At 43.7% G+C, this 21,998-nt stretch overlaps 1 protein-coding gene across 1 annotated transcript in view; it reads right to left on the bottom strand.

Moving 5' to 3' along the window:
• LOC115026836 (mitogen-activated protein kinase kinase kinase kinase 4-like) overlaps positions 1–21,998 on the bottom strand; it is an 86,603-nt gene that overhangs the window by 35,668 nt on the left and 28,937 nt on the right. The window contains 2 exon segments of the mRNA XM_029459820.1: positions 1,845–1,970; positions 10,656–10,712. Coding sequence (XP_029315680.1) covers positions 1,845–1,970; positions 10,656–10,712 — 183 coding nt within the window.

Here is a 21,998-nt window from a genome sequence, read left to right as displayed (position 1 = left end):
TAGGAACGAAGATCGACCGGTAGATTGAGAGCTTTGCCTTCTGGCTCAGCTCTCTTTTCGTCCCAACGGTGCGGTAAAGTGACTGTAATACCGCCCCCGCTGCTCCGATTCTCCGGCCAATCTCTCGCTCCATTGTCCCCTCACTCGCGAACAAGACCCCGAGGTACTTGAACTCCTTCACTTGGGGTAATGGCTCATTCCCTACCCGGAGTAGGCAATCCACCGGTTTCCTGCTGAGAGCCATGGCCTCAGATTTGGAGGTGCTGATCCTCATCCCAACCGCTTCACACTCGGCTGCGAACCGATCCAGTGACTGTTGAAGGTCACAGACCGATGATGCCATAAGGACCACATCATCTGCAAAGAGCAGCGATGAGATCCTCAGGTCACCAAACTGCAACCCCTCTCCTCCACGACTACGCCTCGATATCCTATCCATGAAAATCACGAACAGGATTGGTGATAAAGCGCAGCCCCGGCGCAGGCCAACATTCACGGGAAACGAGTCCGACTTACTGCCGAGTATCCGGACACAACTCTCGCTTTGGGCGTACAGGGATTGGATGGCCCTCAAAAGTGACCCCCTCACCCCATACTCCCGCAGCACCTCCCACAGTATCACCCGGGGGACCCGGTCATACGCCTTCTCCAGATCCACAAAACACATGTAGACCGGATGGGCGTACTCCCAGGCCCCCTCCAGGATCCTTGCGAGAGTGAAGAGTTGGTCCGTTGTTCCACGACCAGGACGGAATCCGCATTGTTCCTCTTCAATCAGAGGTTCGACTACCGGCCGAACCCTCCTTTCCAGTACCTTGGAGTAGACTTTACCAGGGAGGCTGAGAAGTGTGATACCCCTGTAGTTGGCACACACTCTCTGGTCCCCCTTTTTAAATAGGGGAACCACCACCCCGGTCTGCCAACCCCTAGGCACTGTCCCAGACTTCCACGCAATGTTGACGAGGCGTGTCAACCAAGACAGCCCCTCAACACCCAAAGCCTTCAGCATTTCTGGACGGATCTCATCAACCCCTGTGGCTTTGCCACTGTGGAGTTGTTTGACTACCTCAGTGACTTCCATCAGGGAAATTGACGATGATCCCCCATCAGCTTCCAGCTCTGCCTCAACCATAGAGGGCGTGTTAGTCGGATTCAGGAGTTCCTCAAAGTGCTCCTTCCACCGGCCGATAACCTTCTCAGTTGAAGTCAGCAGGGTCCCACCCTTGCTGTACACAGCTTGGATGGTTCCTCGCTTCCCCCTCCTGAGGTGCCGGATGGTTTTCCAGAAGCACCTTGGTGCCGACCGAAAGTCCTTCTCCATAGCTTCTCCGAACTTCTCCCACACCCGCTGCTTTGCCTCTGACACGGCAGAAGCTGCCGCCCTTCTAGTCCTTCGATACCCTGCAACTGTTTCCGGAGTCCTCCCGGATAACATAACCCGGAAGGACTCCTTCTTCAGTCGGACGGCTTCCCTGACCACCGGGGTCCACCACGGTGTTCGAGGGTTACCGCCCCTTGAGGCACCTAAGACCTTGAGACCACAGCTCATCACCGCAGCTTCAGCAATAGAGGTTTTGAACATCGCCCACTCAGGTTCAATGCCCCCAACCTCCACAGGGATGGCTGAAAAGCTCCGCCGGAGGTGTGAGTTAAAGATCCCCAGGACAGGGGCTTCCTCCAGACGTTCCCAGTTCACCCGCACTACCCGTTTGGGTTTACAAACCTCATGACAGACAATAATTACTTTTAGGAACAACATTTCTTTTGCTTCTGACGCACGACTGCTTTACACAGTTTACACTGAACTTCCAACACGTTGCTGACACCACAGGAACTAAACTCACCCAAAGCTGGTCGTCGTGGCCCGGAGGACTCTTCTTGATGAAGGCTCCGTAGTAGGTGGCTATGTTTCTATGGTGGGAGTACTTCTTCAGCATGTTGATTTCCAGCTTGATTTCTTCCTCTTCGTCCTATAAAACAGCGAGAGGGGAGAGAGAGACTCATCAGCGAGGAGGTAACACTTCCTCATGACCTGTGAGAGAGCGAGGGAGGCATCATATGAACTGATGGTGTCGATCAGGTGGAGAAACAGCTGATGGCGTCACCTGGAAAGATGAATCTTTGTATTTTTCTGCTATAATAATCCCATTTCTGCAAAGTGAAGTCTTCTATAATCTACATGCACAACACACACCTTTTAAATCAGAAGCCTCAAACCTTCCTACACACTGTGTGGAGACTCCAGGTCCCTGTGGTCTGCAGGTGAAACGAGCAGTTTGCACTTCAGTGCTTTTAAGTCTGTTTGCATCTTAACTTTGAGCTTATTATAAGAAATGTCTGCATCCATGTCAATCGGCTCATAAAAGGAGACGACAGCACACAAAATAATCTAATCTGCATCTAATAAGGAGCTTTAAACACAGGCATGAATATTCACGTAAGTCTTTATAGTCGACGGACATCAACCATTCAAAAGAACTTCACACACACATCCTGTAGTGAGAATACACTGATGTCTTCCTGTATTTATAAAAAGTCTATGGAAGAAGTTATTGGGCCAGAACATGCAAACTTAATCACGTACTTATACACATTTAAATGCACAACAGTAGGCGTTTTGTATTCGCTGTAAATCTCTATGAAGTATCTTTGAATGTCGGACTGTTAGTCAAACAAAACAAGCGACTTGAAGACATCACGTTGAGCAAATCTAAAGTAAGTAGTGCTGCACTGTTAATTAATTATTATTATTATTATTATATGAACATGACCGACTACGATGTTAAAATGTTGCATTGCACAACAGACGGGGCAAAACAAAACTGCACTGAATTCAGGTGAAGAAGAAGAAGAAGAAGAAGATTATTTTGAGTCTCATTATGATGCAAAGATTTGTACATTAGCAGGAATGTAGCACAACATGATCTGTTGATTTAAATGTCAAATAAAATCAATGCATTATTTTGATAAATAATAGATCGTGCAGCCCTGAAAGGAGTGGACATTAGCTGGGGCCTTAAATATTGTTTTGACTTGCGTTGACCCTGAACATGTGCAGCGTTGAACAGCACGTCATTGTGTTGCTACAAACAGCTAAACTAATTCAACACGGAGCTGCACAGCCACAGTGTGAAGCTGCGCAGTACAAAGTGTAGAGAGGGAGATTACCCCTGCTTGTATTTGAAAAGGAAACCATGTTCTTTTTTTGGGGGGGGGTTCTCCCTTAATATTCAGATTTCCTCCACCGTGGTTTGAGGAGAACCAGACACTGACTTTCACACCTCAGCTGTGTAAACGTTAGCGCTTCGGCCCTCTTTGAGTCATAAAGACGTAAAAACGCAGGTTGTTGCTTCAACAGTAAAAAGTCAAAGACAAAGCTTTTGTCCGACGTGCTGCAGAGTGTAATGAACGGATATCACTCCGCACAAACAAACATGCAGACGCAGCCTGAAGTGGAAATGAGAACAGAGCCGAACAAACACTCAGGATATTACAGGACAGACGCAGACACAGAACAAGATCAGCTGATTGTTTCTCATTCAAGGCATCACTGAGGCGGTGGGACATTTATTTGCGAGCGCAGGAAGACCGGGGGCTGACATGACACTCTCACTGTTCTTACTGGTTAAGCAGGAGTGTGACGGGCGGCTGCAGCAACCTCGTACGTCCACCAAGAAACAGGAATCGTATTGAAACTCTTTGCATAGTAGTCGTAGCAAATCTAAATGCTAGCATCAGCATGCTAACATGCTCACACGCTGATGCTTAGCATGGCCATGTTTACTGTGATCGCTGTCTGATTTTATCGCACTAGCATGCTAATGTTTGCTATTTAGCACTAAAAGCAAAGTGTAGCTGAGGCTCGCGTTGTGGGAATGTTAGATATGTAGTCATAAAGCAAAGCAGATTCTGTCTGTAGATAATTCATCCTGGAACGCACATTTCACTCAACTAAAGTGATAATCTGTAAAGAATCTTCTCATTTTGTCCGAATTGTAAAGAAAAACTGGCTTCTGGGATTAAACACAGAGTTCGTCTGTTCATCATATTCAAACTATTTCAACCAATCACAAGCAGAGCTGTGTGCAGAGGAGGAAACAACACGCCACTGTTTTGTCCTGAAGAGGAAACAGCTGGAGCAACATCAAACAGTAGAAAGTTAAGTTATATAAGAAGAACCTTTTAACTGTAAGAGGCGCAACAACTAGAGCTTTTAATGCAGCTATAATACATATTTATCCTCAGCGGTGAGTTAATGCTGCAAAAACTTGATCCAACCTTTATATTTATCACAGCAGGAGCTTCATGGTGTTAAATGTTGGAATTAAAATACTTCTTATCGAGCAGCTGCAGACGCAACAGATGACAGACAGCCAAGGACTCTGCTCACGTTTCTGAGTCTGGGCCAGAGGTTAAAGGGCAACTCAGTCAAGCTTCAGCATTTCAAATATGAAAGCAGAAGTTCTACGCGTCTATAAAAACACCTGCAGCTCAGTTTCACTATCTCCCAAACACAGAGCAGCAGGATGTTTGGCCAATTTCAACAATCTGTGGTTATTTAAAAAGCAGCAATTTCTATGCTGTCAGTCATTTGGAGAGTATTTCCAAATGGTAGATGTGTCATTGAACGAAACTCTTGTTCAGTTAAGTATATATGTTTACTGCAGCTAAAGAGGAAGACCTCAACGGCTTTTGCTTTATTTGTGCTAAGCTTGTTTTCTCGTGAGGTTTTAAATGTTCAGGTTCATGCTTATATTTTGGGTTTCTACTAGAACGCGTTTACATGCTCAAAAGACACGTTGTTTTTCAGATACTGCGTCTGAATAAACTTATATTCACCATCTGTCTGAAACGCTCCGTTTGAGCACCTGTCTCTTTAAGACCCTGCAGAAAAAGCTCAGTCTGTTCTGATTGGCTTGCGGAAATATATGGCGCACCTTTAAACATCTCTCAACAACTCTCAAGCCGTGGGTGGAGATAGTCAGGTGGGGGAGACGGTTTATTCTAATGGGTTGTCTTGTTTCACACTCCACATGTGTGTGCACAAGAACTGTTTTTTCCTAATATGTCCCCTTTAAGTGAGCAGCAGGGTTTCATTAGAGGCCATCGCCACATGTAATTCATGTTGCTTTAATCTGCTGAGGCTGTTTTAAAAGAGTTCAGTTGGAGTTGTGACGCTCTGTAAAGATGAAGGGGTCAGCCAGCCTGTCAGCCAATCCCTTGAGTCACAGTTAGTCAGCCAGGCAGCTCGCCAACCAATGAGCCAAAGATCTAACAGAGCAGACTGCCGGCCAGCCAGTCCGTCTTGTTAATCCGCTCATCAGCAGCAGACCATCAGCCGGCGCCCAGCAGGTGAGCCAGCCCACCTGTCAGTCAAGCGGTCCGTTACAGGACACAAAGTCAACACGGACAGACAAACGGTTCCTTCTACGCTCGGCAGAACTTCCCATCGGCCACAAATTGTCGGTCATGTGAACGTTTTTGGAACAAATCAGCATAATTACAGATGCTGAGGGAAGCGACTGGACGAGCAGGAACCTTCTTACTCACTGCGGGAAGAAAGAAAGTAACAGCTGAAAGGAGGAGATGTGACTTCATACATCAAACTGAACCAGCTAGTGAAGTTTACATTAAGAAGAAAATAGAGCCATGCCTTGCAGTAAAACATATAGGAGAGAGAAAAGGTGCTTTACTGGGGGGCAACTTTATAAAAAAATATATATTATATTTATATTAAAAATAATATAATAGATAGATATATATAATATATATATATAATAGATATATTAGATATATCTACGATAAGAGAGAGAGAAAGAGAAAGATAAGAAAATAATAGAGATAATAGAAAATATAGAAGAGAGAGAGAAAAAGATCTATCTATATATATCCTAATAAAGAAAGAAAGAGATCTCTATATATATATATAAAAAAAAAATAAAAATATAGTATAAGAGAAAAAGAAAATAAAAATATATATAGAAATAAATTCTATTTTATTATATATATATTTTATATATCTCTTATATTTTCTCTTTATATATAATATCTTTTTAGATATTTTGATTATATTCTCTTATTCTTTTATTTATATAGATATATTTTTATATAGATATATTATATATAAGTCTATATGAATATATATATAATATAATATAGTATATATATACTCTAGATATAATTATAATAGAGATATTTATATATATATATATATATATAGTATAGATATATAATATATATAGATATTATATATATATATATATATATATAATATTTAATATATAATATATATTATTATTTATATATATTTATATATATTATATAGATATTATATAAAATATAATTATATATATATATATAAATATAATAATATAAATTTAGATAAATAATATAATATAAATAAATAATATAATATATATAATATAATATATATATATATAAAACAAAATAATGCGATTCAAGTTCATCGGCGGTGTGTGTGATGGTTGTGAGATTTTTCTGAACATAAATTTAACAATATTTCAATCAAACTATGAATTAAATCAGAAAATATTTGATTAAAGTGAAGAAGATTAACACTAAGGTGCTCATAGTGCTGCAACTGATGATTATTATTTGTCTACATAAATAATAAATCATTTAGTCTACGATCGTCAGAAAATGCTGAAAAAATATCACATCTGAGAAGCTGGAAACTTGGAATATATTTAGCATTTAATAAAATACTCAAAAAAAATGAATTGACAGTCAATGTTCTGTGCGATGACTAACAGCTGTTGTTGCCAGTTTTCAGCTCCAGCAGCCGCACAGTGAGTCTGTCAGAGAGCATCATTAGAGATCAACAGAGACAGACCAGTGTGTGTGTGTGTGTGTGTGTGTGTGTGTGTGTGTGTGTGTGTGTGTGTGTGTGTGTGTGTGTGTGTGTGTGTGTGAGAGAGAGATGGATGTCAGGATACAGGTGAGACAGTGACATCATTCATATGTTCTCTGTCTCTCCATGTTGTTTGTTCGCTGTCCATTTATTTATGTGAAGTGTTTCAAATAATCCCTGAAACTCGTCGCTCCAGGTCGTCTGTTGAAGACACGCCACACGGCTGAACGACCTGCAAACACTACACCTCTAAATGTTACTCAACAAAAGCTACAAATAGAAACTCAAAAATGCATTTTACGTGGCTGGACCGCTTTAGAAGATGCTTCTTTTAATCTTGGAGACAAACATACAATTCCACGCCTTCGAACACCTTCCCACTTTCACACCTTGTGATTGGACAGGAGGGGGTGGGAGGTGAGACAGAGAGACAGACGGGGAGAGAGACTTGCTTAGCTGCATCGAGTTTGTTTCATATGACGAGAAAAACAATTCATTGCTCGGGGGGGATAGAAAGGTAGATGTAGACGCTCAGTGTGGAGCTTTTCCACTAATCAAGATCCATCTTTGCAAGTGGAGAGACTCAGAGCTGCTGCAGCGACACTTCTCTCAGTGTCCCACCAGGGATGAGGATGACTTCGCTGTCTCTCGTTCCCCACAGAAAACACACAGAAAGATGGCGAGGGATGAAAACGAGACGAATGCACATCGGGTTATGTGCCAAATAAAAAGAGCAAAGAAATAAAGGGAGCGGAGCGGTGGAGGAGGCCCCTCCTATAATCCCACTGCACTTCAGATGAACCTTCTCAAAGCTGTGTGCTATAAGTTATATAAGTGTATATAACTATAAAAAACTCTCTCGCTCTCCGTCTGAGGTTTCACTCACTTCCTGCCCTCCCATCTTCTTCTCCTAACACCGTCGTGCAGCTCAACACACCACGAGTTATTGTTTCACCATCAGATGTTAATTACAAAGAGAGATGAAGGAACAGCACAGAAACCTTAGACGTAAAGAGATGCTGAGCAGAGACGAGGTATAAAACAGCATTGCTGCCTGAAAATCTACTTAAAGCGATTACACAATTATCAAAATAGTGCCCCAATTTACACTTTCTAAATACTAGAAACTTCTACGATTAAACCGTACAGAATATTTATTTTCAACAGAGATATTGGGACTTCCCATTCCCGACCGGAGGGTCGCTGGTTCAAGTCCCCGAACGGACAAAGTACGAAGCAAGGCACCGGACCCCACACTGTGTGTGCTGTGTCCATGTGTGTGTGATCATTAAAAGAGAATTCTAAATCCATTACTTCCCCAGTCGACCAAGACTTCTGGAGTCGAGGACAGCGCTGCATTTAAATCATGACACTATATCAATATGGAGTGATGTGAAAAAGATGATGTATAAAGCCCAGCTCTACACACGCTCTCTCTTCCACTCTGCATATGGAACAGGAAGTGGTATGTGGGTCAGAGATGTGCACAGGGAGCAGAGTGGACACACACACATATAGCTGTGTTATATGAAAGCTCCAGTGGTCTCACACACACACACACATTGGTGTGCATGTGCACGTGAAACTCTCCATCCTCTCCAAAGCAAACAACTTCCTCTGCTCAACTGTCATTCTTGGCGAGCATCCCGACAAACTCGCAGTGTTTATTTTAGCAAGCGGCTGCATCGTGTGGAAAAGGACCACTCTAAACATTTCGGAGGAGGAAAGAATGAAGCGCCATGTCCTGGATATTCACTACATGTGTGTTTCTCTTCAGCTCGTTTGAATACATAAACATATTCACATTAACTTCTTCCTTCCTCGCGTCCTCGCTTTAATCAACGTACAGAACTCGTGGGAGATTCAGTGTAATCCATATTCTTACATTAACAAGGGATCGCATGACTTGTGTTTAGCTCAGCTTTACGGAGCTGCTTATAGTTCCAGCTCATTGTGTTTGCTTTCACAACTTCCCCGCTTTGGTTCCCTCTCGTCGCTGTCGCTGCATCGTTTTCAGTGAAAAAGCTCTAAAAAGATCCAACATCCACGAGCAAACCACAGACATGTGAGGCAGAAGGTTTCCCTCGGGACTTGGAGAAGACTAAAAACAGAGTTAAAGGAGAGTGAATGTATAAAAACACGACTCCAAATGAAACAGCTGCTGGATTTAAAACGTGATGATTGTCAGTCACTGACACCTCCCACTGTAGCCCCAAGTTCTAACATTAAATATGAACTGCAGCTGTTAAAGTTCCTATAATTAGTTGCTTTATTCTTCTCTTTAACGGTCAGCGTCGCTGCACTGTTCTTCTATAATAACACAAAGTATTAATGCTCCTAATGGATTGGTTTCCCTGACAGACTCAAACTGCTGTGGTCATTGTTTCCTGTCAGACTGCAGCCACAGGGAATCCATGAGGGCTGTGAAAAAAGGGCAAAAGACTGCAGAGGTGGCTGTATTCAACAGTCTAAAAATATAACGCTGACAGAGGAAGAAGACAAAACAACTATTCAAAACATGCAGCCAACTTTTTATAAAGGGGGCTCTATTACAAGAAGATCAATGACACAAAATGATGAGATTTCTCTTTTTTAACCCTCCATTCAGCATATAAACACGTAATACAAGCTTTATAACACACGACCAAAACTGATGCCTCACTGTACCGAAGATGTTCTGGAACTGACAACCAGCATCAATGAGACTTCAGGTGAAGCATGAGACACAGCAGACTCTTCAGTACAACTGTTGACGCAGATGAAAGGATTCAAGGGACTTGAAGATGCACTCATTCCTCTTTAAGGCGTCTGGGCAGGAAATGGTCAAGTGGCCTCAAATATGTGTTCCCGCCGTGTCATTCAACGATGAGTAACCCGGAAAGATAGGGGGGGGGAGAAAAACTCACTTCCACCACCGTAAACGTTGTGAGATTTGGTTTTATAAGATGTTTGTGCGTGTGTGTGTGTGTGTGTGTGTGTGTGTGTGTGTGTACACACAAAGGAACACAGGCAGAAACATCCCTCTGGGTCCTGACTCGACTCTGTGGAAGCTGGCGAGCATGCACCCATGGGCTCCAAAACACACACACACACACACACACACACACACACACACACACACACACACACACACACACACACACACACACACACACACACACACACACACACACACACACACACACAGCGGTGGGAGGGGAAACTGTTTGTTTTAGTGTTAACTGTAATACTGAAAGCCTGAGTAAAGACTTAGCAGTCATTTAGGCAGAATTTGGGGTCAAATCAGGTGTTTTGAGCTGCTACTAACAGCTGTGTTCGTCTCTCCTCGTGCATTGTTCATGCACCTATCACATGTTACTGCTACATATTACATCCTCTCTTAAAAGTGGAAACATTTGAATTGAGTAGCCGTGCAAAAAAACAAACTGTAACGTCTTCAAACTGAGTCAATGTTGCTTCATTCTCCACCACGTCTGACTTTTAGCTTTTACTTTTTCTACTGAATAACAATCCTGCAAAAGTGCAGCAGCTGTTAAACCAACAGGCAGTTACAATGTGACTTCTACACTGACAACAATAAGGAATTAAAGTAGCGTTGAGGAGACTGTAACCTTCACATGAAACCATATTTCCATCACGTGTTCTACATTGTTTAATGCTCTTGTTCTGCAACAGTTCACTCAGCACCACCAGCTCTTTATCTACATGCACTTGTGTGCGCTACATTTAAATGGAAACCTGGATAATTACAACCAAAAATCAACATCGAGTGGTGTCTACTGACCTCCGTGACGTCCATGACCTTGATGGCCGCCAGTTGTCCCGTCTTGACATGTCGACCCTGGAGAGAAAAGCAGAAGAGGAGAGATAAGGGATGCGTCCTGCACAGTGTCATAGTCGAGCAAGATGAGTCAATAATAATAAGTAACAATATGACATGAAGGAAGCCAATTCGCAGCACAGAAAAGCACACAATTAAAAGAAGCTTTACAAACACACGCTGTGACTCAGAGTTATTTGCCTCTACAATAACCGTCAGCATTACTCAACACACTGAATTCACTGTTTTCAATTCGGATGGTGCGAGAAATTAAATCCTGACGCTCCTCTTTCTCGACCACAGAGTGAACATTCAAAATCCAAGTCAATGACAAAGTCTATTTTCACTGCACAGCTTTTTGACCAGAATAGCTCGGTTACCTCTGTGGGTTAACGTGAGCTCAAATGTTTTCACAGATGGAAAACAGCAGAGGAAAGACAGACAGAGAGAGTGTGTGAGTGTAAGTTTTAGTCCGCGTCATGTTTGAAGTTTATGTCTGAACTGCCACATGACCCCTTTTCCTTTGTCTGAAACAGGACAGAGACACCTGAGCCACCGGCCCCCGTTCCTGAATGAGTTAGCACGGTCCGCAGTTTGAGTGATGAGGGATTAACCCATTTTGCTTTCGCCAAAGGGGACATGTGTGTGTATGTGTGTGTGTGAAATGTGTGTGTGTGTGTGTGTGTGTGGAGGTGGGGTTGGTGAAAAGGTCAAGGGTGATCGAGAGAGCAAACTGCAAAGATGACAAGGAAGCAAATATCTGCTGTTGCCTCACTGGAAACTACAGCACGGTGAAGGAGAAGGAGAAAGGGAGAGGAACTGGTAACAAGCAGAGTATTAAAGAAACAGCAGAGAGGGGGGGGTAATAAGAGCATGGCAGTAGTGTGCAAGAGGAGAGGGGTGCAGATACTGAGTGCATCTGAAGAATAGCAATTATAAAACAAAGTGTAGGCTGCTGTGTGGTCAAACCGTATCAGCTGTCAAAAACAAAGGGAAAGAGGGAAAGTTGAGGGAGGGGCCAATCGGAGAGGAGGGGACAAACAGGAGAGGAGGGACAAACAGGAGAGGAGGGGACAAACTGGAGCGGAGGGGACAAACTGGAGAGGAGGGGACAAACTGGAGAGGAGGGACAAACTGGAGAGGAGGGGACAAACTGGAGAGGACGGGACAAACAGGAGAGGAGGGCACAAACTGGAGAGGAGGGGACAAACTGGAGAGGAGGGGACAAACAGGAGAGGAGGGGACAAACTGGAGCGGAGGGGACAAACTGGAGCGGAGGGGACAAACTGGAGAGAGGGGACAAACTGGAGAGGAGGGGACAAACAGGAGAGGAGGGGACAAACTGGAGAGGAGGGGACAAACTGGAGTGGAGGGGACAAACAGGAGAGGAGGGGACAAACTGGAGAGGAGGGGACAAACTGGAGAGGAGGGGACAAACAGGAGAGGAGGGGACAAACTGGAGAGGAGGGGACAAACTGGAGCGGAGGGGACAAACTGGAGAGGAGGGGACAAACAGGAGAGGAGGGGACAAACTGGAGAGGAGGGGACAAACTGGAGCGGAGGGGACAAACAGGAGAGGAGGGGACAAACTGGAGAGGAGGGGACAAACAGGAGAGGAGGGGACAAACAGGAGAGGACAAACAGGAGAGGACAAACAGGAGAGGAGAGGACAAACAGGAGAGGAGGGGACAAACAGGAGAGGAGGGGACAAACAGGAGATTAGGGGACAAACAGGAGAGGAGGGGACAAACTGGAGAGGAGGGGACCAACTGGAGCGGAGGGGACCAATTGGAGCGAAGGGGACAAACTGGAGCGAAGGGGACAAACTGGAGAGGAGGGGACAAACAGGAGAGGAGGGGACAAACCCCAACATTTCCCCTGCCTTACTCAGTCTGACATCACTATCACTAGTTTGAGAAGATGCATTTCTGTTTCTCTGATGACCACAAGATTGTTTAACAATGCTATGAGAGAGTAAGAAGCCGTATGTGTGTGTGTGTGTGTGTGTGTGTGTGTGTGTGTGTGTGTGTGTGAGAGTGTGTGTCTTTAACACACTGGCAAACAACGGACACACACTTCCTCTCACTCACACACTAACATAACGTAGAGGAGCTGCTGTTTGGACACCAGTGACATCATGACAGACACTGATGAATAAATATCTTTATACGCTTTCCTTCCTGAGGTCACACGAGACCTTGAAGTGAAAACCAACCACTCGTTACGTGTGTGTGTGTGTGTGTGTGTGTGTGTTACGACAGTTTTGTCAGTGTGATTAGATTTTACAGCATCCTCTAATTTTCCAACTTCGAAGAAATATTTGCTTCTTTTCCATTTATGAAGCCGTTTAATCAACAACAGGATACTGTTGATGAAATATTCTCGTGTGTGTGTGTGTGTGTGTGTGTGTGTGTGTGTGTGTGTGTGTGAGAGTCTTCTCTCCGTGTGTGAGAAAGGTGACCTCAGAAAGCAGACTGTAATAATTACTAAATCCCCCCAACCGCCGACGCACAGACGGGCACACAACGGTTAAAAGATGACATCATGTTCTTCTCTGACTCCTTTGTTCAGAAACACCACACACACACACACACACACACACACACACACACACACACACACACACACACACACACACACACCTGGCTAATATGGACACAAAAGAAAGGGGAGAACCAGAGGGACCACTAGTTTGTCCGAAGAGCAGAAATTATTCAGCTGTTGTAGCTTTAAAAGACACTTCCTGGTTATTTCCTACAACTTGTGTTTTATTGTCACTGTTTTGCCGATCAGCTGTTACAGGACAACACAGGACATTGAACAAACAAACACAAATGGGTGAATAGTAATCATTTAAAAAAGCAGGTGGACTTCATTCTACACGCCACAAACAGCTGATCCAGAACACTTCTGCGAAGCTGAACTGGAAACAGAACTTAAACGTTGGTAAGAATCCCTCATGAACATGCACAACTATGGTAAGTAAAGAAGGTCAAAGTTCAACAAGGAAGTCCGTCTGTCTTCCTGTATTCGCACTTTATTGCACTTTATCCATCTAAACAGCAACGATGAGGTCAAACACACCATTTAAGACATTCATTTTCTGCCATCACATTCTGGTTTCGGGGGTCAAACCCAAACGTCAGGAGATTCAAACTGTCATGAGTTCTTAGTCGATGCAAGACTCGACTCATTAGTGACGGCTGAACTCCGTCAGCTCTGTCAGCTCCTCCATCTCTACCAGACAGACATGCATAAGAGCAGCTGTAGTTCTATCACAGTGCATCTGTATGACTGGAACACAACGAAAGTCTAAGAGAGATTTAAAACAATAAATCTCTCAATGGACTCATTTTTTAAGAGCTTTTATATGAATGCAGATAATGCAGTTATTGAAAGTCTCTGTTAGCGCCTCACAGCTGACTCCACGCTTCATTCCAACATAACATAATCTCGCTGTCATCCGACTCTCCCATTACCATCATCATGATGCATCTCCTCTGTGCCGGGTCTCTGTGTGGGACGTTTGGACCACAATTTCCCTGATAATGGAAAAGCCTTGGGGGCCCGGGGGGGTGGGAGGCCATCGTGTTGGTTTCAGTGCAGAGAGTTTAGGCTCACATGGTCTGAAGATGAGGCCCTAGCCCGTGGGGGGAACCTTTCTTTACACCAGATAACATTACAACCTCGTTGAAACATTTTATTTAAAGAGTTTAAACATCTACAAAGATTGAATGAGTCGCTGCGAACTTTGAATGTCCAAAACTCTCCACTGATGCAACAAGTTCACAGTAAACTATCCATATTTTGCAGACAAACAATACCTTTATTTAAACTTGTGACCTCAGCGATTGTAAAGATGCCAAGGTGTCAGGCTGGTGAAATATGCAGAAAACTAGTTTTCCTTCGATAGAATATTGAAAAGGTCCATTTTAAAAAGATATTTCAGACAGAATAGCTTCAGTACAGCATTTACAACATGCAGATGCTCAATATGTGTGTGTGAATTTGTTGTACAGTGTTTGATATGTGCATTTAAATTACAGTTGCAACTAACAATTACTGTTTAGTCTATAAGATCTGAAAACAGTGGAAAATGTTAATATCTCTGAGTCCAATGTGACTAAACACGACTGTCATTGTTAGTCAATCATTTAATGGATGCCTAAAGTCCACGGGAATCTTTAAACTACTTGTTTTGTCCAGCAAACAGTTCAACATTATCAGACTTTCCAAATTAGACAAAAGAACTTCTCACATTTGAGAAACTGGAACCAATTAATGTTTCGCATTTTTTTGCTTAGAAAATGACTCAATCGTTCAAACAGCTGCCAGGCGAGCGGGAGAAGTTGTAACACGACGACGCGTGATGCGCATGCAAAGAAGTCTCAACTAAGTGCTGGACCGAATGCAAAACGCAGAACAAAAATGCTGAGTCAGCAGACTGACGAGGCGCTCCGAGCTGGAAGAGGTCACATGTGGAGGCGCTGATGAATCGATGAGCTTTTCTCTGCTTTGGTTTCAGAGCATTCCTGACTCACCCGTTTCTCCCGCGGCAGCCAGCAGTCACTCTAATCAGCCGCTGTTTGCCAACACCGGCCACAGATCACCAGCTCCTCTGATGTCATTGCTTCTTTACACTCGCACTTATTATCAACTGCTGACTGCGGGTTCTGTCATAAAAGTGCATACAGCTTTAAAAAAGGTACAATGTCTGATACTGTGAAAGACGATGACACATTTACCATCACTGATAACGTGTCGATGTTGCGTTTCTATGCATCTGTATACCAGAAGCCATAAAAGCATTAACTGTGTTAACCAGAGCTGTCGAACATACGATGACTTTGCAAAGTGTAAATATCAGCGCAGACTCAATGTGTGGTGTGTTTGCAGATACACTGATCTGTAGGTTGTGATGCACGATGTGACGATGAACTGAAGCGTGAGGTTGTGCAAATGACACTTTCAGGTTGTTCATAATGTTTCGTAAAAAGACAGTGAACATTTTCAGAATGTACTTTTTTGCACTAAAACAAAAAGGGAGGAGTTGTTGTGATCTTACTGGTCCCCCCCCCCCCCCCCCCTGTAAAGCAATTCTCCACATTACCCACATTACACATTTCTCCCCAGAGCTTGTAAAGGCCAAAAGTCGAAATGTATTGAAGGATTTTAAACATTTTTTTACGGTGATGACGTCATAAAATGTTCGGTACAGCTCCAGTCTTTAAGGTAACTACTTATTATTATGTGATGGTGGTAAAACACTACTTCCTGTATCTCTGACACATTGGAACCTGCTTGTTGATGTGCCGACAGTTTCACTGACTGCTCATAACGAAGTACATTTGTGCAGCAATTAAGAAGAAATAAAAGCAGGTAATTAAAACGACAATCGTCGAACCTAAACGAGCCTCCCCCCCCCACCCCCGTGACCCTTCAGCTGCTGTGACCTCTGACCTGCAGCTTTGACTCTAAGAGCTAAGGAAGGAGCACAGGGTCTGGATTTCTCATTAAAGTGGAAGACGCCGCAGCTGAACCCAGACACTGATCTGTGGTCATTTTAAGTGCCACGTGTTAAAAACATCAGAAACGAGGATCTGATTCGTTACAAAGTAAACAAGTTTTATTCCAGTTAATAATAATAATAATAGTAATTCACGTTCAAATACAACTTTACAGTTAAAACTATGAAAGCAGGATCCCAGCTGTAACGTGCCGACACTGTTTACCGCACACGACCATAACATCGTTTGGTTTTTGGGTTTAAGGGTCTTTACTGGATTTGTTTCCTCCGCCAAGAAGGTTTCGTCTTCCGCTTGGTTTGCGATGTCGCCACAGAGGATCGTTAAATCAGTGAAATACTGTCCAGCAACGTTTCTCTGCTGCTACTTTAAATAAATGTGTGTTGCTGCTCTTTTCCCTTGAAGATCTGGAAATCAGTTTGCCGTACTTTTCCCAGGCTGATGCCAGAAAACACGGGAAGTCTGGAGAAGGAAAGAAAGTGGGAAGACGAGCAGGAGGAGGAAGAGGAGGACGAAGAAGAAGGAGCTTTAGTGTCAGAGGGTTTAAAGAGGAGTAGGAAGAGTAAGCTGAGACAATAACTGTGTGTGTGTGTGTGTGAGGAAGATGGAAGCCAGATAGAACTATGATGAGGGAAGATGGGAGCTGCTCGACTTCCCCCCCAAGGAAATGCCGGGGAAGTGGAGTCATCCTGGACCAAAACACACACACACACAGTTTCTCACGCATACATGTGCCATCTTTAACTTGTAATATAGACTTACACATAATAATCCGCCCACATAGTTTGTAGTTAGCCCGAAACTGGATTCAAACCTAAGCATTAACAGTGTGTGTGTGTGTGTGTGTGTGTGTGTGTGGTTTTTAGGACAAGGCGTTCTTTATTGCACCCCTCTGGTCTTTGGGGCACAGACGAGGAGCCAGGTGCAAGCTTTGGTGCGCACACACACACACACACACACACACACACACACACTTCATTGATGGAACCAGTGATGCGTGTACTTCTGAAAACGTCGCTAATCATCGGCGTAGCGATGAGTCTCCACACCTCGGGGGGGGGGGTTTCACTAACAGCTCAATACGAGACATAAAAGACACAATAACACAGAAATACGTTTTTAAATGATGCAGTGCAGAGGAGGAATTTAAACATTTCTGGACTGTTCCAGATGAGCAGCTGCTGCACTTCCTGTCACACATCAGCACCGAGGGACGCTTCACTGAGTCACCGCCATTGAGAATTCACCGTGAAAACATAATAGACGTTACTGGAGGATGATAAAAGAGCGTGTGGACATTTCTAAATGATTCAAGCATCCAGAGGTCATAATGCAGGAAGTCATCACAACATGCAAACAGTTTCCAGACACAGCGTTATCAAGAATCCCCAGAAACCTAAGGTGGCATCTTCAAATGGATTAATTATTCATACACACAAGCAAAAACACACAGCTAATATAAAAGGCGTGTAGTGCCGAGTCATGTTTAGCAGCGATCCCTGAGGAAGAGGCGACGGTGACAGCAGAGACAGCAAGTCGAGTATAAATAACTTCAAGAGGTTTAAGTGTTCGTTGTTTTGCAGTCGGACAGTGAGGTGTGTTTGGGGAACGTCTCCTTTTATAACCTCGCGTTCGATATATTACGCGACAAACCTACCAATCACTACCAATCAACACAGTTGGATGACTCAGTTTTTCTTTTACTGCCAAGCCAGTAAAGATGGTGTCTTTTTTATTCAAATACATTTTAAAAGTTAAATTTAGTTCAAGGCACATTTGAGGTTGAAAACCGTTGGTGAGGGATGAAGAGACGTGGCTCTCGAGCTCAGTTTCTGCTTCTCAAACAGGGAGCTCTGTGTAAGTAGGCCAAGAAAACAGCCTCACTCTGGGGAGAGACCCGGAAGACGGACAGAGAGAGAGAGAGAGAAGCTGGTCACTTATAAATCTCTATTGATCGCCATGGTGCAGCTAAAAAACTAGGGGAGTGTCCGCTCAATTGCTACGCTGATAAGAAACACACACACTCGATTGTTCAAATGTAATATCTTTGATGGCAGATATGCAGTAAATCTGAACTGTGATGTTCAGAGGTCCAGATTGAGGCAGAAAAGCAAAAAGGGTGAAGAAGTAAAGAGTTAAAGACAAACACAGTGTGATAGTGAGAGAGAGAGAGACAGGTAGTTAGAGAGAGGCAGTGTTGCATAGCTGCTGTAATTAGATCTAGTAGTAGTAAAAGGGTTACATTCTGGGCACATGTGCAACTTTCCATAACGTAATGGGCTATCACCCCTTTTTTTAGACTCACAGGAAGGACTGACACTCAGTGAAATGGATATCGCTTATAACCAGGCCGGCAAACCACAACATCAGGGCTTTTAAAAAGCCACGCAGGAGGCAGCTGGGAAAGAGTCCCTAAAAGATAAACTCCAAATACAACTAGAAGACTGTGTTCTTTTTAAATACAGCTGCTAAATTAGTCTAAATCTTTAAAGAAGTAGAAGAAGAAACAGCAGTTTCTTGCCTCAAGCTGGAGTTTAACGTGACAAAGACAAGAGGTGCAGCTACCCTGAGCGTAACGTCGGACAGACACGAGATGACCAGACGTCCGTCACTGCTCCTTTTATCATCACATTCCTCCATTAGCCCCCTGAGCTGGAGGATCAGCAGGGAAAGCACAACGTTACAGCCGAGACAAAGGCAGAGAGAAAGGCTTAAAGGACGGCAAAGAGACGGCGTTGGATGGCAGAAAAGATTGTTGTTTTGGTTGCATCGGCTGTTTAACTAAGGTGTACGTGATTAGACGACTAAATCTATCAAACGTTGCTGCCCTCGCTAGTAGAAATACCAGTTGGTTAAACTTATTATCATTAATGAATGTACACATTTAAAATACATATTGGCAAACGGCGTCTCAGCTGTTGCTGCCCCTCGTCCTGCAGCAGAGCCGGCCGCTTCTGAATCACTTCCTCCCGGCCCTCGTCTGCCACCACCTCCTTTCTCTAAACAGCGGCTGCGTTCAGCAGTCATTCTGGTCTTCTCCTGATCGACTGGATTGGCCAGCAGCGCACTGAAATTACCTTACTAGCTAGCTAGCACATGTGCCGCATACTAAAGCTACCAACGTAGCATGCTAGGAGTCAACGAAGCAGGCAGCTAGCTCAACAAATCAAACTTGATGCCAAAGCGTTACCACATTAAATATTACAGCACACACCAGGTGTTGGAGGCGCTTTGACGCGGTGTTGACGCTGATTAGACAGCCTGCTCATGAAACTGAGCTTAGACAACATCGGTAGCTGCACCCTGGATTATTTTGTACAACTGTAAATGTTTTAGGCATAAGTTAAATGTTTTTCAAAGCTACATTAACTCACATTTTAGCATAATATCAGAGTGTTTGTTCACAAACCCAAAACAAACTTTAAAAGTTAAAGGATTCCAGGTCTGAAGACTCTGGACGGAGCCCAGATGAAGCGGCTGAGTACACCGGAGGAATTAGCTCGCTGTCGGACGCCATTACCCCTGTTGTTACTGAGATCTGCCTGACTCCGCCTCCACGCGCTGTCCTCCCCTCGTCCAGAGAAGACAGTGACTGCTGGAAGCTCATTATTCTCTCTCAAAGGCTCATTAGAGTTGATCTTGGCTGACTGGGGGTTGCAGAGATATGAATCAGGGAGTAGTACACTATGAAACAAATCCTGTTAGAGAGGCCTGCTGGGATGTTTGGGATGAAGCGAGATAAAGTGAACAATGTTTTGTAGGATAGAAGCTCAAGCTACTTGCTGGAGAGTGATCCAACACAAAAGAGCAACAAGGCATTAACATCACCAGAGATTGGAGTTCAATTACCCTCAAAGAGCAACAGTTGATGGACATGTCTGTGCATCAATGGCTGATATTTCTTTCATTTCTTGCACGTGCCTGTATGAACGCCACTGCCTGTTGGATGGATTGCCAAGAAATTTGGTGCAGACATTCATGTTCTTCAGAGGATGTATCCTAACGAGTTCGGTGAGCCTCTGAATTTACCAATTGCCAAATCAACAGGTCAACATTTGAGAAGATGGTGAACCTTGTAAAAAATATAGCAGCTAAACATTGTCATGTTAGCATGCAGACGTTAGTATTTAGCGCAAAGAACCGCATGGCTGTAGAATTTCAGTCATGGATGCAAAAAAACAAGTGCAAACAAAACCGTTCAAGCTTGTTTTAATACCTAATGTTGGTGACACGCAGCTTTTTTGACGTCTCGTATTAGTCATCAGCTGTTTACTGCAGTTATTTATATGAAATGGAATTTAGTTTCCACCAACTCCATTTGTCATTCAGACTTTAGGACTTCTGGACTGACTTACTGAATACAGCTTGGTTGCATCTCAGATTATATAATAGTTTTGTAGACCGTTATCTCTTACAACTGTCTGTGAATTCTGGCCAGGGCTGAAGTATGTAAAGTGTCTGTTAATCCTCTTCTTCCCTAATGTTTTATCTCTGAAAGTATCATTTCAAAGCTGAACGATAACAGCGGCTTTGCTTGGTTAATGTTGAGAGGAGCAATGGAGGAAGAGAGATAAAGATGGCGTCCTATAGGCTGAGCAGAGTCCAGAGCGTTGAGGACTCTGTACAGAGCATCTGTTTTTATCCCTTGGTTGGCTCACAGCCCTCTGCAGCTCCCACAGTGACCCACAGCTCCCACACACTACGTCTTATCTCCTGCCCGGCTTAACAAAACCTCCACCCACTGACTCAACATCAGATGAGAGACTGCGACTGTTTACCTCCTGCTTATAAACAGGAGTTCATCGAAGGGACGCCCAAACCTCCCGATTCTTAAAGCATTCAAGTATTTTCACTTTTGTGTTGCAGAGACATGAAGGCAGTTTAGGCGGATGATTATCAAACATCTCCACAGATTCTGTATCTCAGGGTTGCCAACTATCAAACCGCACATCTGCTCTCTAATGTAGGAGCTTTGTGTAGGCATCAGTAGCTTAAACTATTAATTTCTTTAGCGTAGTTTTGGGGATTTAAATCCTCCCACTGTGTGCTCGCAGCCTCGTTTTTTAAAAACACTTCTTCCAAAAATGCAAATGATCCGAGTTAAAGTTAAGAGCGAAACAAGAGGAAAAGGAACGAGTCGGCGCATTGTTGAAGCCGGGCTGACTAATGCACGGGGGCCACAAGCTGCTTACATTCAACCTGGAAACCAATGCTGAGCTTAATTAGAGCAGCGCTGCGCCGGGTAAAGTGTTAAATGAATTAGCTTGTTGGTCGGGGTTGACTGTTTTTTAGCCTCCCTGCTCTTTGAATTGAGTGGAGAGCTCGAACGGCTAAGCTACCACCCAATTCTTTACTTATTAGAGATTGGCAATGTCGTCAGATAAAATGATACTGTACTGCTCTTAATGACGAGAGGATATTATTCCTCTCAGGGATTAAAATAGATAATAAGTAAGTTGAATAATAAGGAGGAACCCTTCAGCAGGACGGAGCCTCTGGGTCTGAAAAGAGAAGCTTTAAATTTGAATTCTTTCTAATGGCCAGCAGGGGGCGATTGCATAGAAGTCTATGAAAAACTGAGCCTACTTCTCACTTGATTTATTACTCGAGGAAACATTTTCCTCACGTGTTTATGGTCTCGACCGCTAGTTTCAAGTCTTCTTCAATACAGCAGGTCATATTTAGAGTGAAGTAGACGATAAAGCATGTTTTAGGGTGTGGCCTTGTGATTGAGACATCCACTTCTTAAAGACGGAAAATAAAAAGAATGTTACAAAAAAGC

The sequence above is a fragment of the Cottoperca gobio genome, chromosome 21 (assembly GCF_900634415.1).
Source record: "Cottoperca gobio chromosome 21, fCotGob3.1, whole genome shotgun sequence".
Taxonomy (NCBI): domain Eukaryota; kingdom Metazoa; phylum Chordata; class Actinopteri; order Perciformes; family Bovichtidae; genus Cottoperca; species Cottoperca gobio.
The sequence above is the reverse complement of the archived record's forward strand: the minus strand, read 5'-3'. Positions and strand labels throughout refer to the sequence as shown.